This window comes from Squalius cephalus (assembly GCF_949319135.1).
Source record: "Squalius cephalus genome assembly, chromosome: 11".
In the NCBI taxonomy this organism is placed as follows: domain Eukaryota; kingdom Metazoa; phylum Chordata; class Actinopteri; order Cypriniformes; family Leuciscidae; genus Squalius; species Squalius cephalus.
Window position 1 is genome coordinate 13,216,005 of NC_137132.1, and position 20,196 is coordinate 13,236,200.

The 20,196-nt window shown below is 35.3% G+C and overlaps 1 protein-coding gene across 2 annotated transcripts in view; it reads left to right on the top strand.

The window, feature by feature from the left end:
- snx19b (sorting nexin 19b) overlaps positions 1 to 20,196 on the top strand; it is a 59,395-nt gene that overhangs the window by 20,605 nt on the left and 18,594 nt on the right. The window contains exon 12 of one of the 2 annotated variants that reach the window (XM_079886093.1): positions 837 to 960. The exons of the other annotated variant lie outside the window; for it this stretch is intronic. Coding sequence (XP_079742219.1) covers positions 837 to 960 — 124 coding nt within the window. The remainder of the gene's footprint in view (positions 1 to 836; positions 961 to 20,196) is intronic. 2 annotated transcript variants of the gene reach the window in all.

Genomic DNA, 20,196 nt, shown 5'->3' on the forward strand with positions numbered 1-20,196 from the left:
TACTGACCTTACACACATCCTTAGAGGTGACCCTTGAAACATCTAATTTAAAGACAATAGAGACAATTACCCCCGACTGAAGATAATGGTACCCCCCAAATTGTATAAACATCACATGGTCACAAGAACTAAGACTATGTAATCATTCACACATAGTTTGACTCTCAGTAGGAAGATCAAAGACTGACAAAACTCCTTCAATGGAAACTATATTGACTCTAATCAGTAAATTGATGCCATCATGTTCACCTTGAATGCCCAGTACAGTGTTCACCTTAGTTTTTCATGTGATGTTATGTAAGCATGTAGGATCAGCAGATCTTAAACATATTCTTAAATTTGTAATCCTACACTATGAACTACTTTACTATCATTCTTTTTATGGCACAGTAAGTAAGCAATTCCGATAAAAGAATGCAAAAATGTGCTTTCAATAGATACATCGCTGTGTTGTGTTATCAGGACACCTCGTGACATCTTTGTAGACTGTTACCACAGTGGGGATGCATGATTTATTCTCACCAGCTTGGGTTTTGAGAGAGCTGCTCTTTGATTTACTAGAACATGCTGTAGTCTGCTGTAGATATCCAGATGAAGCAGATGCTGTTACAATCAGTTATACATTGACTTAGTATCCTTTGCTTTATGAGCTGTTTGTGCTGTATAAAGAGGGGGGAAGGCAACAAGGAATGTCCGAATCCAGTGTCTGCATGACATCCTGTTTAGGATCTTGAGGTTTTTGATAATACAGTGTTGTTGGATCTGTGTGCAGGATGTACTGTAGCAGTGCTTGTGAACTCCTGTGACTCTCTTTTTTTTTTTTTTTTTTTTTGCAGACATCTTGTGTACTGCATCTGGGATCTGCTAATCGAGTTTCTTGTCCCTGAGCTGTCTGACGAGGACTTTCTGAAAACCCTTCTGCACAGCCTGTCCAAAAATGCTGAGAAGCTTCCACCATAGGTGTGTGGAGACATAAAACCGCTTGCATACATACATTCGTATCGCATACAAACGTGTGAGGTCCGTTGCAGTGTTAGGTGGAAATACAGGCAGGAATATGCGATCAAGAAAGTGTGGATTTTATTCACTTTAGCCTGTGTCTGGCACCAATTTGGTCTCCCTGTTTCTGGGACACACTACGCACATCCGGATGAGCATTGATTAATGGACACCTGTTTTGTGTTTTATCAAACCACAAGTCCGATCTCAAAAGCCCTACATACCGGATCTGAATTAGTCGCAAGTTCTCCAACTTTTATCCACCGTGTTCTCACTTCAGCTTTGGGCAATGCTCTTACAAAAGGACTGCACAGATCATTTCCACACCGTCCTATTACTTGTTTATGGCCTTTCAGTCATGTTATACCTTGAGTTTACACACATTCCCTCCCAATGATTCTTCAGACGCTTTTCCAGTTTGATCTCTTTAGCCTTCAATTGGAGGAAAGCCTATTTTTTTTTTCTTGAGATTCCTCTTTGAGTATGAAATTTTGTCACATCTGCTTCTGGTGTCACGGTAAAGTTGTACGTGCTTTGTGTGTTTTCAGCCAACTTATGAAGCCTTTAAACATAATGTCACTCGTCACAACTTCTAATTAAGTGGTTAGATGCTGACAGAATGCCTCTAAAGAAAAGATCATGTTGATTCATCAAAAACGTCTTAATATTTATTTACCTTCTTATTGAAGTATGTAAGTTATCTTAAAGTGTTAATTCACCCAAAACTTGAAAATTCTGTCTTTATTTACTCGTGTCATTCCAAACCTGTATTACTTCTTTCTTCTGTGGAACATGTATAAGAGGGTTTGATAAATGTCTGAGGACTTTTTTTGTCCGTATAATGGAAGTCAATGAGCATCAAAACTATTGGGTTACCAACATTCCTTAAAATGCCTTTGTTTTGCACAGATGAAAAAAAAAAATCATACCAGTTTGGAACAACATTAGGGTAAATAATGACAATGTTTATTTTTGGGTGATCTATCCTTTTAAATGTTTAATTTATTTAAATGTTAATTTCCTTGTATGCACATTATAAAAAGACAAATAGAGTTTTAACAACAAATAATAGAGAATTAAATGATGTCTTTATTGCCTTAATGTGTGTAAATAATCTAATTCAGTTAAAAATCAGTAACAAATGGATGCAGATGTGATTCTTACTGTCAGTTTTCATGTTTTATTAGCGTCATCTTGTCACCATTCTGCTTGCACAAACTACCCAGTATTTGTTTAAAACGGTCCTTTCCGTACGTGATCATGTGAGCTGTGTCTCAATGCATGCTGATTTAGATTCAAGTTTTGCACTGTAAGCCGTTGCCCAAGTATGCATTACAATGGCTTGATGGCTTTGTTACACTGTACTCATGCGAAATGCGCTGAATGTTGCACTATTTGTAATTTTGTAAGTGATCTGGTGCGTATATATTGTAGTAGGCCATGTGTTGTTTTATTGTATATTGAAATAATAGTATAAAGCAGTCGATATTGTCATTGAATTCAGTTGTCACTTATTTACAAAAGTGCTTTCAGTTTCGGTTAGCATGTTACACTTTTTTGAAACAACTTACTCAAACGTAATTGTGATTCAGTTTACGTTTAAAACAGGAAAACAGCTGGTACCAAAAACATACTGGGGATTTATAGATGCAAACGAATCTACCAACAAAAAAAAAAGAGTGAACAGAAACTGCTTCTTTAGGTCACACAGACCCACAGGTCACGTTTAGTTGAGATGGAACCTAACATTAAAAGAATGAATAAATGACATCAACAACAATGAAATATAAAACTATTGACTTGTTTTATTAAATATTTCGACAATATGATCTATGGTTGTCAGTAATTCATGAGATTCACATGATAAAAATTAACATGTTGTGAATAAGTGAAGTTGAGTGAACTGTGATTTTAAACAGCACTTCTCAACTAAAAATGATGTAATTCTATTGGCAGCATTTTTAATGAACAGAATTTGGTAGCACTTACCCTACAGCTAAATCTTTATTGACACGCTGTCACTTTAACGGACCTGTCAGTGCTTTTATTCCATCTAATTAATACATTTGTTTCCATTATTGAAATGTAACATTGTGTCATCGTGCTAATACACGTGGTCAGTCGAAAAGAACAAGGGGAAGCGTTTGCCAAAACACATCACTTGCTACAGTAAATCCTCCTCATGCTAAATAATACCGCACTGCTGTTTCTATGATGTGAGATTACAAGCACGGACATCTTGGAGCTAAACATCCAGATTTTCCTAGAATTTGGTGGAAAACATCTCTAAACCTTTGTTCAAAGTTTTTGCCCTTGGAAAAACAGGTCTATCTCCAAAATCAACAGAAATGGATTAACAGAGAGACGTTGGGTTATTGAAATCAGATCTAGTATCTGGGACTAATTCTGGGGTCGACACAATGAGTCTGGCAAGTTGGCGAGTCTTCAGAGTGTGTAGTCATCATGACCCTTTACCTTCACTGATTTCTGTCACAACAAAACATACTATCCATCTATCTATACATCTATCTATCCGTCCATCCGTCATCTTTTTTTTTTTTTAATGCAGACTCCTACTTTATTACATGATATCAAAAGAAAACCCTTTAAGCTTTAAACATGTATGACATCATTTGGTGTACAAGCACCAAATATCATTATGCATTAAGTAGCCCTTTCTTAAACTTGCATGAGTATCCAAAATGTTGTTAACTGGCTAACACTGAGTGCCACTGGATCGCATAATGGCAAACTGGCAAAAAAACAGGTCAAGAGCTCTTTAAAGGACATTGGCACTAACCTGAAATAACAGAAATACAACCTCATCTCAGATAAAGTGGAATTTTAAAAGATTAATGATCCTTAAATCATTCTGTGTTCTATTCAGGAACTAGTGATGTGCTCATGGAAACTAGAAAAAAAAAAATGAAAAGACACCTAATGCTCAAATATGAGCAAATTAAATTAGCAATCCGACAGGCTTCTTTTTATATTAGTAGTTTTGAATGCATCTGTTTAAAATAAACTAACAAATTAATTTGTAATAGATTAGTAATTATTTTATGTTATATTAGATTAGTAATTTAATTAGCCTAGTTGTAAGCTTTGTAAAACCATGTTCTTTTGAATGTGCAGTATGTGAAATGTTTATATGCCAGTAAATCCCACACACAGTTCCTACAAATATTAGGAAACACTCAACAGAAAGGTAATACTGTGAGGTTAGACCACAAACAGAGCACAGGAATGTTCCCTGAGGTGCTACAGACCTGGAACTGCTCACAGACTTAGTCATCAATGACATCTAGCTCAATGAAATAAGCAGGCCTGTCAATAACCAACGTTCACAGCACACTTGACAAATAAAACAGATGCAAATGTTTCATATTTAATGTTTTGCACTAGTTTCTTTGTGGAGTGATATGGCCCAGTGGTTAAAGATTTGGGCTGGTAACGTAATGAATGTTGGCTCAAACCCAGCAAGTTGTAGCTGTTCTTTTCTACACAGTGAAAGTCAATGTTGACCAAAGCTGCCTTACAGGATGTTCGGGCTTAAAGCCTGTTTAGGATGTGCTTATAGCCCTATGTGTAAGAATGTTCATGTAGGCTATTAATCGCTTTTTTATTGCCAATGTGTGAACAGCTTGTAACGAAATTTAATAATGCCATAGATGCCCTGACTTCCTAATAGCCTGTATAATTTTTATTGTGAAGGACTCTGGACGCTTTTGTCAGGAAAATCAAAAGGATGTGACATTTATGCATGCGCTCCTGAGAGCCTCTTTCGTTATGACCAAACTCTGTATATAAAGTCTTTATGACATATGAAGTGAAAGCTTATGTTCAGGAAATCAGGATAATACCGAAAGAGCTGGGGCCGGTTTCACAAAGCTATTTTAGACCGGTCTATAGTGTTAGACAAGTCTAAAATTTGCTCATAGACTAGTCTAATGCAAGTTAGACTGTTTCACAAAAATAAAGACTGCCTTAATTTAGACCAAAAAAATTAGACACCTTACCCCCCAGGCTAACTTAGGTCTAAGACTCTGTTACCTTGGCAACCAGCTGTAACAATCAGTTACATTACAAACAGCCAAAAGAAAAGGGAAAATGGCTCATAATTTAAATATTTCTTCTTGTTACTACATTCTCCACTAAATTTCCCAAGTAAAATGTCCTTGTAACTGTTATACTCCTCCAACAAACACATATTTTCCGCTGGGGTAAACTGCACCGAGCGGTTGAATGCGCTTACTCGATCCGCCATGTTTTTTGTTTTGAAAAGTGTCTTATTTTACCCAGAATGCACTGCAGTGTAGTCCTACTTAAGATAGTCAGAGTCGTAAGTGCTTTGTGCAACGGTCTGATTTAGATGTCTATCTGAAGTCTGACTATCTACTATATCTAAGCCATAGTCAAAGTCTATCTTTGTGAAACCGCCCCCCGGCTGCAGTTCACTTAACGGCCACCGGTGTCGCTAATAACAAGGGTTTCTGAATTCTTCATATTAAATCCCCTTTAAAGCGGCAAAGAATATTTTGAATACTTTTTTATTCTTTTCTTTTTTTAAATACAAAGAAAGTTGTTGTTTTGGATCCCATTAAATTTGACTTAAACACTTCAAACACTTTTTAAAATACACTACCATTGAAAAGTTCAGGTTGGCAAATTTTTTTTAATTTAAAAAAAAAAATAGACTCATGCTCACCAAGGCGGCATTTATTTGATCAAAAATATGATAAAAACAGCAATATTGAGAAATATTATTACAAATTAAAATAATGGTGTTCTATTTGCATAGATTTTAAATTTAATTTATTCCAGTGATGACAAAGCTGATTTTTTTCAGCATCATTACTCCAGTCTTCAGTGTCACATGATCCTTCAGAAATCATTCTAATATGCTGATTTGCTGCTCAAGTGACATTTATTACTATTATCAAGCATTTGTTTTTTTTAAAGAACTTTTTGTTGCAAACAATGCAAAAGTATTTTCTGTCACTTGACCAATTGAATGCATTCGTTGCTTATGAGAATTTCTTTAAATAAAAATCTTAAAGAAAAAAAAATGATGAAGTGTTTTGTGCTCCACAGAGGAAAGAAAGTCATACAAAATAATTTAATTAATTCATTTTTGGGCAAACTATCCCTTTAAATTTGCAAAAATATCTTAGCTTATTACTTAACTTAGTGCAAAAGTTGCACAGGCTACTTTTATGATACTTATTAAGTACTTATGTGCATTTTCTCCATTTAGGAGTTTGACAGATATTGGTCCCCATCCACTTTCATTGAATGGAAAAGAGGAGCTTGGACAATCTGTTAAATATCTCCTTTTGTGTTCCATAGAAGAAAGAAAGTCATATGGTTTATGCTCCGTTTCAATACAAGACAGGATGAAAATGTCAACACCTTAGAGTAGGTAAAGATGAAGAGAAACCTGATGGTGTGTCTTTGATTATTTCTGGCTCAGGATTTCGATATTTTTGAGTCATTTCAAAATATTTTCATTTGACTACATATTACGTTACATCCTGCTCAAGCTGGCTAGCAGTAGCGTTCACTTCATCCATGTGGCGCGTGAGGGCTTCAGTAATTTAAACCAATAAATCATCAGCTGCACTTCATGACAGAAGGACACTGATAAATTGATCCTGCCTTTTTGTATCTTTTGGCCATGTTGAACATTTTGGCCCTGCGCATATTTCTTTAGTAATAACTGATTTAACAAGGCCTCGGTTTTTTTCTCTTTGTAAACTTGTTGAATAATTAAAGATTAACATGAACTTCAACCCATCTATGTGGAAAACACATGGCTCCACTGAAGATATGCAATCATTTGCTGAACGTTTATTCTCTAGGACCGTTTTGACATGCTTTAGTTTTGGCAAAAATGAGATGCATATTTTTCTATATTTCTTTTTCCCTCCTCCCCCTATCTTATGCAACAAAAAATACAAGCAAGCATGCGTTCAATTAAGACACTTGTGTTGAGCCAACAAAAAGTTTCATTTGGTCTCTGGTTTGTGTTATCCCGCGGCTTTAGTCGTGGCCAACAAGACGTGTTTAACACATCACTCACTGGATATGTCAGGTGCTTTTAAATAGTGTCTTTTTATATTTGTAATTATGCCAGACAGTAGGCTATAATACTGTCTTGTATTAGGGAAGAATTTTTGTGATGTAGTTCTCTCTCACAGTGCCTCCTGGTGATCATCCAGTTCTTATATTCAGTATTCGCTCATGTTTATATATAGTCAGCAGTGTGAAAATATTTAGCAATTCATCTTCTCATCAGATCATCAACTCGCAGTTGTTTATTCAGTGTATACTTGCATTTACAGAGTTCATACTATATCGGAATGGAGCTTTTGTTCTAGTTCTGCCAAAAGAAGGAGCCCTAGAGCTGCTGGGATTTTTAGGATAGTTTGGTTTTCAACCACAAGGTGGCAGTATAAGCAAAGACTAAAACTTTAGTTGAGGTAAAAAAGACCCCCCAACACACTTTTGGACACTTATACCACACTTAAAGGACTAATGTCATTCTTTAGAAAACAAAATATTCAAACCAAGTGAAAACAAATGATGCTAGCGCTGTTTTACCAGTATTTGACAACCACGGAGTATATGAGAATATATGAATTCACAAATTTGTGATTAGTATAATTTTTAAAAATGTTTCTGAAAAGAAAGTCTCCTCACTAAGACTGCATTTATTTGATCAAAACTTACAGTAAAAACATTGAAATGTTGTGAAGCATTACAATTAAAATAACTGTTTTGTATTTGAATGTATTTTAAAATATTATTTATTCTTGTGATGCAAAGATGAATTTTTTTCAGTGTCACATGATCCTTCAGAAATCATTCTAATATGCTGATTTCGTGCTCAAAAAAAATCTTATCATCAATGTTAATGTTATTCTTATTATTATCAATGTTAACTGTTAAAACAGTTGTTGCTGCTTAATATTGTTGTGGAAACTGTGATCATTTTTTTCAGTGTTGTTTGGTGAATAGAAAGTTCAAAATAACAGCATTTATTTATTAATTAATGCATTTCCTTTCACTTTTATCAATTTAAATCATCCTTGATTAATAAAAGTATTATAAAAAAAGGAAAGAAGGTACTTACCCCAAATGGGAGTGGACGTGTGTGTGTGTGTGTTATCATTTAAAATGTATAACAAGTAGATTATAAAGTGTAATTGTGCCATCACTTTTCAAAATGTGACATTTTGTTATATATATTACTAAGACACTGATAGTTTTTAAGTGTGGCTTAAGTTTCCAAATACTTTTTGTGGTCTCTGCTTGTATATTTCATATTATCACCAGCTGTATTTTCACTGACCTGACCTGACGATCTTTCAGAATCTCTATTTATATCCAAACCTTCAGCTGTAGTTCTACGCACAAGGTGCCATTGATTCGTTTCATTAGCATCAGTTAACTCTCCCACTCTTCCACATGATGTAAACAACATTGAGAGTAGCTTTGAATCCCAACTGATTGCGTTACTTTTAGATGAATGACTTGTTTTGAGTGCAGGAAACACAACGCGTCCAGATCCTCGCAAACACGGACTTGAATGTGCTTGCTTGAAGTCTGCTTTAGGGAATACAGAAAACAACATTAAATCATAATCTCTGCTATCCTTGCAGTTAATATAAATCTTTATTGTTTTTCTCCTTTTTGCTGTCCCGGGGGAATTTGACCTTTCTTTTCTTTCTCCAACATCTCACCCCACACCTAAATGAAAGCTCAGCTTTCATGATGATGCATTCATTTTTAAGCAGAACCACACTGAACTCACGCTGGCTAAGAAATATGAAGGCGTCTAATAGTAGAGGAGTGTTATGAGAATAGGGAGGTATCCAAGTACCTCATGACATGTCTTGGACAGCGTGTCCCTAAATGACTGCGCTCTTCAGGTCAATATGTCTCCGTTTAACACAGTTTAAAGGGGCCGTGATCATGCTCGGATAGATTTTTCGGACGGCCCCTGTCTGTACTGTGCTTTACATTGGCGCGTGATCAAAGGCTGAACCTGTTTTGACCTTCCATGTTATAGGGGACATTTACATAGCAGCATTTACAAGCAGATTGAGAGCAGAATTAGCCATTATCTGCTGAGGGGCTTGTAGGGGCCGTTCCAGGATACAGACACTGTGTTCTGATCTGCTCTTCCTGCTTTGAATTCCAGCAGAGCCTTTGGTGGTCTTTGTGTAATAACAAAAGAGCGTTCTTCCATTACAGTAAACCATACAGATGTTATCAGTGGAAACGCAGACAGGAACACGATGGAGAAATTGCGGATGATTTATTGCCACATGAAAGTTATCCGTTGTGGTGATTTTATTTGTTGGCCAACCCCTTTGCGCTGCAATAGACGCATGTTTGAGTCATTTTCAAAAACACAAGGTCACATTGACATGCTAAGCAAAGCTAATTCAAGACAAATTGATGTTAGTCTAAAAGCTGAATATCATGTAAAGCAGTGTTTCTCAACTGGTGGATCGCAGAGTCAAAGAAAGGACAACAAAACGTAATTCTAAATGTTTTTCTGATTCGGGACTTTTATTTTGAAAGACCTGCTGATTCTGCTGTCAGACGAGATGTCGTCAAGCTAAGCTATATGTCTTAACTTGTTATGAAATAGAGTCTCTCGTACGAACTTTCCCTGTTCCCTGATAAACTTGACAATTAGTAGCTAAAACATGAAATTACCAAAAAAGTCATTTATGTAACTGGTACGTCGTGTTTTATCTGGAAAGGATTTGCATGCAGGTAGGCCTACGATGTTCAGTCTATTTATCAGGATCAGTGTCCATATGTTTTATTTACAGTTCATGTTAGTATTGTGTATTTACCACCGTATTTTCCGTCACTATACCACAAAATACCACTTTATTTTCACTTTGTGCTATTTAAAAAAAATATTTTTGATGACTGTGGTGGCTCATGCCAACTAACTAAATGGAGGTAGGATACAACTTTTGATAGTGACATTCCCACACTTTATGTGTATAAGTAACGTGGGGTGGTACTTAATACATTTGCTTGTTTAAAAAATGGGTTGCAGCTTAATGACCTTGGGGAAATGAGGGTCCCATGGCTAAACCAGTTGAGAACCACTGATCTAAAGCAATCTAATTATCACCAATTTGATGGTTTTGCACATTTAAGCTGTTTCTGAAAATCAGCATTATTGCAAATGTGATATTGCTTTCATAGAACAATTCTATATAGTTCTAACAAGAATTTAATAGTGAGTAATAAACATTTCAGTTACATCTGTTTTCCATAAAGTCCTTAAACATTTTTACTAGCATTATTTTATCTTTTTTTTTTTTTTTTGTCCCTGTACTAGTTTAATTATTTAGATATTTTTTTTGTAACAGTCATTGTATTAGCAAGATACAACATGAAATTCAGAAGTATTGTACTAGTTGGTGATTTCGTATGAATTTGTGCAATCTGACTAATAAAAAACATACGATTTATCGGTAGTGTTACATAACTGTGGTACTCAGAAATGCTAATGACGAAGGAAGACTTTAATGAACAAACACATTGGAACAAGGAAGACCACAGGGGGAAAACACAACCAAACGTTAACGAGAACCGACAGAGACTGAGGGAAAACACGGGGTTTACATACATGAGACAAAGAAAGAACTAACGAGATGATTAACGACACATAGCTGAACCAAATGAACTAATGAAGACGGTGACCATGGAAACAAAGCAGTGGTGGGAAACTGAACAAATGCAAACGGAAAGTCCAAACACAAACTTCATACAAAATCATAAAATACTTATGAATAATCAAGTGACTGTGTTGGCACGATAACATAAGCATGCTTGTGGACTTAGTCTTTTTTGAAAGGCATATGTGTGTATATCTACCATTCAGGAGAGGACTTTAATTTTCGGAAGACAGCTGGTCAGCTGCGGAAAAAGCAATTGACAATACCATCTGTTTGAGAGGAAAGTTTCTCAGGAATCTGGTGGAATGTGTTTATTAAATTCCCAATTAATAGCAAACTTTTCAGCTGCAGCTGCTGTTTGGTTCAATCATTTTTTCGTTCAGTAATTCTCTCTTTGTTGCTCATTCATACACAAACAAAAAACCCAATCCAAGAGCAGTCTGCCCTATTTTTTTTTTCTTTTTTTTCTTCTTCTTTTTTTTTTTTTAGAAAATACATGTACTTAGTTCAGCTAGTACAGTGTATTTCGTAACAGAATGTGAAATAGTGTCCTAGAACATCTTAATTCAGCAATAAATCTTATGTATCCACACAAAACCACCAAGCCTTGTTTCTTTCCCTCCTCACTAGAGCGTGAAACAGGATTTGTAGGGTTTGCCGCCTGATTAAAAACAAGTGCACTTCTTCCATTAGTACTTCTCAGTTAAAAGTCCCCCTAAGTAAGCCAAGACGTGTTTAATAGTTTTCCAGTACAAATGCAACAATATGAACCAGTCAAATGCTTATATTTATTCAGGAAAATGAGGAGATTCTCAAGAGTTTAGTTGCTACAACAAAACTGTATTTATAATCATTTCCTGTAATTTTCATGTAATAGTTTCATACCGTCACAGTGAATAATGGAAGTCAGGTTTCACTGAATGTATTGTTATGGCACTTTGCTATTACAAGGAACATGAGAACGCTTAATAACGGGCCACGGCAGAAAGTTCTAACGCTACAGTAAGTTACAACATTCGCAGTGACATCATGCTTTCTTCGGGAAGGAAACAAAGGCTGTCAGATGTTTCAGTGATTAGCGATCCATCTCTGGCACATGTGCAGGGGAACTTTGGTGCCTTTGCATCACTTTTGCATGGATGTGCTGTTTTTTAGATGCGTGAGAGCGCAATGGAGATGTTGTTATTACTGAAGAGCGAGAAGCCGAGCTCCTGAGAGAGGAACACACACACACACACACACACACACACACACACACAGATGCAGCGCTCCAGCACGTTACATTGCTGTGCAGTGAGGCAATGAAAGACAAGATCCCTCACAGCCAGGTTTCAGAGCGTCAATTCACTCATCAGTTTAAAGGCAGGGGGTTTGAGATGCCCTAAGAGGACAAGAAAAGAAGTAAGGCCTAATTATGTATTTCTTGTGCTTTTTTTTCCTTTTCCTGTTCATTTTGGTCTTGTATTGCACTAATCAGTTCAGCATATTTACAATATACTGTTGTTGTATTATTGTCCCGGTAAATATTGGAGCTTTGAAAGGCTTAAATGAGATTTACAATTTTTACACAGAAATAAATGAAATACATTTAAAAAACAAGACAAAAGAAAATATTTGAAGAATGTTGGAATACAGACAACATTGGACACCACTGACTTTCATTGTCTATGGACAAGACAAAAAGATATAAAAAACAAATCCATATCTAAATGTCACATAAAAATTCCACGAAGAAAGCAAGTCATACAGGTTTTGAACAACATAAGTGTAAGTAAATGATGACAGAATTAAAATAATTTGGTTGAACTAAACCAATCTAACTTAGCTGAACCCCTTAGACATAAAATATTTACTTGATGTTAATATTTCAATAATTTAACAACACAAAATATTAATAGATAACATATGTTTTTTTGTGTTTTATACATAGTCAGAATTATTGGCACCCTAGATATGAACAAAGCAGCTTGTAAATATAAATATGTATTGTTAATCCTTTTGATCTTTTATTTAAAAAAAATCTCAAAAATCTAACCTTTCATTGAAGTAAAAGAATTGAAAATGTGGGGAAAATCTCTTTATGGAATAAATCTTTATCCAAAACACATTAGCCACAATTAATGGAACCCTTTTATTCAGTATTTTGTGCAACCTAAATTTTCCCAATATAACACTTCTGAGTTTTCTCCTATAATGCCTGATGAGTTTGGAGAACACCTGACAAGAGTTCAGAGACCATTCCTCCTTACAGAATCTCTTCACATTCCCAGATCCATGTTGATACGCTCTCCTTTTCAGTTTCTATTGGGTTTACAGTAGGTCAGGAGACTGGGCTTTCATGCTCAGAGACCCATTTTTGTGTAGATTTTGATGGTTTTTTGGATCATTGCCCTGATGGAAGATCCAACCACGGTCCATTATAAGATGTCTGTCAGAAGCCGTCATGTTTTGATTTTTTATCTGTATTTAATAGAATCAATTATGAACAAGATATCCAGGACCTCCAGCAAAAAAAAATAGGCCCACAACATTAAAGCGGTATCTAGCGGTATATTTAACAGTGGGCATGGGGTACTTTTTATCCCTGTTTGCCCCAAACCCATCTGGTGGGTTTGCTGCCAAAAAGCACTTTTCTTTGTTTCTTCTGACCATAGAACCAGGACCCATTTGAAGTTCAAGGAGTGTCTGACAACTGAATATGCTGGAGTTTGTTTTTGGATGAGAGCAGGGGATTTTTTCTCGAAACTCTCCCAAACAATATGTGGAGATGTTGATATTTTCTTAAGGCTTTCTGACCCCAAGACTCAACTAATTTCTGCAAGTCTCCAGCTGGGATCCTTGGAGAGTCTTTGGCCAACTTTTTACCACCACTGGGCTTACAAACAACTTTAGTTTGTAAAGCTAAACAATCTTTTCCTGCACATCAGAACTATATTCTTTGGTTTTACTCATTGTAATGGATGATTAAGGGGATTTGGTCTTTGTGTTTCCTCATATTTATCCTCCTGTGAAACAGGAAGTCATGACTGGATAATTTCATGTTTCAAGTCACCCTGGGTGTGCTAAAAAAAGGTAAATATGAATGGGAATACAATTCTGAGATATTTTATATATTTACCCCACTTTCAATTATTTTACTTCAATGAAAGGTTAGATTTTTGCGAATTGTTTTGAACAAAAGATCAAAAGGATAAACAATGCACATTTATTTTCACAGCCATCTTTGACCATATTTACCAGGGGTGCCAACAATTGTTACCATGATATATACAATTGTGATTATTTTTGCCATATCTTGCAATTGTATTTTGAACATATAGTATGAAATGCCATAAAAAAATGTCTCATATTGCTACTGCTGAGACATCCAGACACAAACAACAAATACTCTACTGCTAATGGAAATAGTTGACACCTAAGTTTAGTCTTTACAAGCACCAACTATACTACAAGTTACAAAACAAATATTTATGTCTTAAAATACTTTACTTTCAAAAGTAACTTTTTTTAAATATTTGTGAAATTCTGTAAACTGTCCATGAAAACGTAGAAAATTATTCCAATGTGAATAAACAAAGTGACAGAGTTGGAGAGATAGAGTTTGTGAGAAGCCACATCTCCAAGCTGCTCTGCAAACGTGTAGATGAACAGTGCCGTGCTTTACTATGAAATACACAGTGCAAGAGAGTATATATACTTTATTAAATTGCAATGTTTGATTTGATAAGACATATTGCTATTTTAGTTTTACTTTGATTAATTGTGCAGCCCCATTTGTTTATATTAATGTTACATTCAATCTATTTAGTTTTTCATCAACTCATGAACCGCTTACAGATCCCCAAAGTGTCCCTTTAACCCTTAATCGCTGTTAAAAAAGGACAACACTTAAGCTGTTTGGGGTCAAAATGACCCCAAACTTTTAAAGAGCGATTACATAAGGAAATATAATTTTTTATATGGAAAACTATATATCATTTTTTTTATTTACTTCTCAACTATACATTTATGCTGTGTTTTTGTGGAAATTTTGAAGTTTTTTAACTATTTACTGCACAATTACATAACTAGGCCATCAATTGTCTCATGAAAAAAGATATTTTAAAGAAAAAATCACTTAAATGATGATCTTAATTAAATCTAAATAGTTTTTGGACATTGCTCTATGTGTTAGGGATAGAATACTGACATCTGCTGGTTTGTGGAAAAACTTTAGAAATTATAATTAAAGAAAGAAATTGCAATGACCACATATATCCAATAGAGGGCCATAGAGACTCATTCATTTTCACTTCATTTTTCTTGATGCTTAAACTTCTCCTCACAACTTTATGATATATATTTTGTGAATATTTATTTAAACATTTTGAAATACATACAAAATATGTAGTTTTGTCAGAGTTATAATTTGTTGTTGTTTTCTGATATATTTTGATATTTTGCAAATTATTATACATACATTTACAAGTCACCACTATGACATGACTGTAATGTGTGTGTGTGTGTGTGTATGTGTGTATGTGTGTGTGTGTGTGTGTGTGTGTGTGTGTGTGGGTGGGGGTGGGGGGGGGCAAGCTTGTTCCATGTTGCATATGTGACATTTTTCAGATTTATGCCAGTTTAGTTGATTTTATTTGCCAATTTCTATAAAAATGCTCTCTGTTGCAGTGACATACGTGTGTGTTTGTGTGTGTTTGTGTGTGTGTGTATGAGATAGAAAGTTCATTCCACTTTGGGTTTATGCTCTAGGACCAGACCTTGATTTAAATGTAATTTTTTTTAGATTTATGCCAGTTTTGTTTATTTTATTTGCCAATTTCTGTAAAAATGCTCTCTGTTGCAGTCACATACATGTGTGTGTTTGTGTGCGTGTGTGTGTGTGTGTGTATGAGATAGAAAGTTCGTTCTACTTTTTATTTATGCTCTAGGACCAGACCTTGGTTTATTTGTAAAAATTTTCAGATTTATAATGGATTTACTTTTATTTTTTTGACAAACAAAATTAAAAAAAGTCATTTTTTTCATTTTCCCATTCATTTTCAATGTGGGGTCATTTTGACCCCAAACAGCTTAAATGGTAAAAAAATTTTTACACACCTTTAGAACAACCAAATCAAGCCCAGTTTTTTTGTGCATGTTTAGATAGATTATTTAGGAAAAGTCACAGAGTTTCATGCCCCTGCGATGAAGGTAACACTTTTAAAAAATGAAGGAAAAGTCCATTGGGGTCATTTTGACCCCAAACAGCGATTAAGGGTTAAGACTTGTCCCTTGGAGAACTTATTTTGTGCTCCTGGAGTCTGTCGGTGAGTAGGCAGCAATGGGCGCCCTGGATCATCTGGTGCTGTGACCAGATGAGGTGATGAGGAAAATTTGGCACCAAACTAATTTTATCCAACAGGCAGAACAGGGAATGACACACGGCTGACCAAAGCCAAAGGTGTATAATTAGCTGATGCTGTCATTTAGTGTTAAAGGTTTAGTTCAGCCAAAAATGAAAAGTCTGTCATCATTTACTCACCCTCATGTCGTTCCAAACCTGTTTGACTCTTTCTTCTGTGGAACACAAAATGTGTGAATATTAAAGAGTACATGATGACAGAATTTTCATTTTTGGCTGAACTCTCCCTTTAACAAAAAAAGTTAAAATGAAGTTATTTGCAGTATGTTTTTGGTGTCTGTTGTAGATTATTGTTTTATTGTGTGATTCGTGTGCTGGATTTGTTTATATAAGACTTTGTTTTGGCATGTCTTGGTGAGGGCTGGTTTCTCTGAGACTTATTAACCTTCAAAACTAAAATCCAAATTACAATATCTCTGCGGATGTCTGAAAATAAACATTACATTTGCTTTTAATTATTTAATTATTATTTAACTATTTATGTTCTTGTTGGTTTTGAGCAGAGCATGTTGTAATTGGGTTCACATTTAATTATATGACCAGTTTAAAAACATCTAGAACGCAGTCAAGGCCAGGTCCAGCTGCTATACTAATGAAATGTATATGTTTCGTTCATCATAAAACTTTCGTTTACCTTCGAAACACAAATTAAGATACTTTTAATGAGACTTGAGAGATGTCTGTCCCTCCATTGAAGTTGATTCACATTATATGTGAATAAAAGCCTAAATTAAATATGTTCATCATATAAAGTGATCGTGTCTCTTCAGACGATTTGGATTAAACCGCTCTATTCTTAAGGATTTCTTTATGATCTATTTACGAACATTTTGTGTTGTCTAAGTTTTAGTGGAAAGACTTTCAATGGAGCGACAGAAATCTCTCAAGTTTCATTAAAAATATCTTCATTTGCTTTTCAAAGATTAATACAGATGGAGCCCCTAAAGGCACATTGTGATGAAAAAATAGATGAGATGGGAGGAAAAACTTATGTCAATGCTTTTGCATTCTCTCGCAAACCTTTTGAGTTCTTTGCAAGTACACAAAGTTTCTTGGGGGAAACTTTTGCGAGAGAATGAAATATGCCTATTTTTTCCCCTCCCATTTCATATTTTTTTTTCCATCATCATGTCTCCATTTTAATGAAAGTCTAATTGGTTTAGAACAACATAAGGGTGAGTAAATAATGACAGAAGTTTCATTTTTGGGTGAACTATCCTTTTAAGTAGCAACTGAGCATGCATATTCTAATAAGGTGTGATTCATTGGTATTGAAGTTGTAAGAAGGCTGTTAAAATATATCTTGATTATTTAAGTGTGCATCTGTCAGGAATGACTATGTGATGTGAGGAGAAAGAGTGAATACTTGAATATTTCTATAGGTCTGTCAACACTGAATTTGGTAAAAGAAAAATCAATTCAGTTTTAATTTAATTAGTCAAGAAGTTAATTGGACACACTCACTAATTTAAACATAACGATAATGTTACATGTTTAAATGAAATAACACCTTACTGTTTTATTAATTGCAGTCTAATACTGTGTACATTGTTTGTTATTTAATAAATAGTAGGCTTGTATTCCATTACAAACATAGCCTACATTTCCGACACGCTACTTATATAAACTAAAGAATCTTCCACTTTGATGAAGAATGATTAATGATACTCATCTGACTGTTGCTCAAGTCATTAGCAAACACTATTAGGACGATATAAAACCTGATCCTAGAAGGAGAAAGTTTTTCCTTCAATCAATTTATGTCAGCCGCACCTGTTCCTCCTCCTCAGCTCTTTGGTGGGAAAAACGCTTTTATATTTTGTCATCCTCCTCTGGGAGAGTCTCTGGTAACTGCTGTAGACTTTCATGAGAGCCAAAGCTTGGTTGTTGTAATCACAGAAGGCTCCTAGGAAATATTTACATGATAAATTCTGTTACCTTAGCATTTTAAAGGTCACGAAAATTTCCTGACAGCGTGATTACACTGAACATTTTGTCTGAGTGAGACCAGGTTTTGTGGCAAAGACCTAATAAACAATTAAGTGACAGTATTTCCTAATGCGAGTGTTGATGTGTATCGCTCTATTATTTGAAATGTTCTTGGCATCATGTCACAGGTCAGTTCGTGAAATAGAAATACAGTATCTGTCTGGTCTCACATGCTCGGTCAATGAGGTAATGTGATCTTGCACAACATCGGTGCCCTCCTGACCTGACTTTATAGACTGAGGGATGCTGGGTGTTGATGTGACTCATAGGCACGTATCCTCCGGTGTGTCTCGGGTTTCAGCTGAATGGTATGATTATATCGGACTCAAACAAACTTCCCACCATGTGCTTTGAATCTTGACAGCATCTATGCGTGATCTTGCCGTGGGAGACTGGCTGGAAATGAAGTGTCCTGTACTGCCAGTTTAATGATAACTTTTTTGAATCCTGAATGAAATAGGATGGGAGCCGTCTCTCCTCCTCATTCAACAGGAAACATGCAAGATATAATTATCACATGAAAAATGATTGTGTTAGTATGACTCACCTTTCAAGGAATTTGCCATAAATTATTCCCATTTCAGTGGATCTCAGATACAAGCACCATATAACAATATGTATGTATAACTTTTTGCTCATACTTTTTCATCTAACTCGTATGTGCTACACACTTGAGCGATATATCAAATCATGCTATTAGTAGCAATTACATTTACGTTTACTTTAGAAAATAAAAAATGTATGCATTAAAATAGTTACAGAATAATAATGCTTAGATTGCTTATATTAAAATTGTTAAATATTATTTTTAGATTCACTAATATTCTTATAGTATATTCATATTTGAATGCACATTAACTACTGCATGGATACAATGCATTATATAATATGTTTACGTGCATAGGTTTAATTACCTATAATCACGCGCGTGAACTCGACAATCGACTACTTTGGACTTCGACCGAAAACAGGATGTAAATACAGGTATGTGCGCTGGCTGAATTAACATCACTTTTATTAATATCTTTCACATCTACTGCAGTCAGATTCACCCGTGTTCACTCTGAAGGAATCATCTAACATTGGCTGGGCACTTGTAATGACACATCAAGGATGTTAAGAGGCTAAAAGCAGGTTTAAAACTTGCCCCATTGAAGTTAACAGGGTGCAAATTTTAAAAAGAGGATAACACGGTGTAGGCAACACCGATTTTTGTCGTTGTTCTCTGTACTGACAGCACTCCAAATGTACAAAAAAATTAGCTCAATGTTAAAATTGACCGGAGTTCTCCTTTAATGTATTTTAATTATAGTAATTAATGACAAAGTATAATATAAAATAAGTATATTTATTGTAATAATTTAATGTTTCTTAAAGTTCAATTAAAATATATTAAGATATTAATTTTATACATATACATTTGTAACAGTTTACAATAAGGTTCAGTTAGTTTACATCAAGTACATGCTATAAGTGAATTGAACCTAATTGTAAATGTACTTAATTATTTTGTGTCTTTTTTCTACTGCATAAGTTTTAGATAAGGTTGAGGTGTTTGTATGTGCAATAACATGCATATTCTTTCCATGCTCTGTGGTGTGAGCGGAGCAGGCATGTTTTGCTCTTGACAGTCGTGTTTTCATTGCGCCGCTGTTCTGTAGGACCGAGAGTATAGTCTAGTTTCTGCCAGACCCCTGCACCTGTGCTCATACAGAGAGACAGGCAGGATCCCTGCTCCTTCTGGACACATAATGACAACAGTGACCTCATCTCTCATGACATCATGGGAGAGGCTGGAGGGAAATGTGCTTTGCACAACTGTCACACAATAAGGAAACAGCAAAAGATACAAAAGAGCAGTATTCAAAACTTTTACAATCGACATTAAGTGGTCACATTAACACTACCAACAAAATTCTAAAGGACAAAAGTTAAAAAAAAATTTTTTTTTGAGAACCACTGGACGCTCCAGCCCACCCGGTCTAGACCACCTCTGCTTGTGCAATTACCATAAGACCACCAAATCCTCAAAGCACTTGCTGAACTGAGCATTATATGTAATCTCTGCACATGCTTTCAATTTTCATGCGTAAA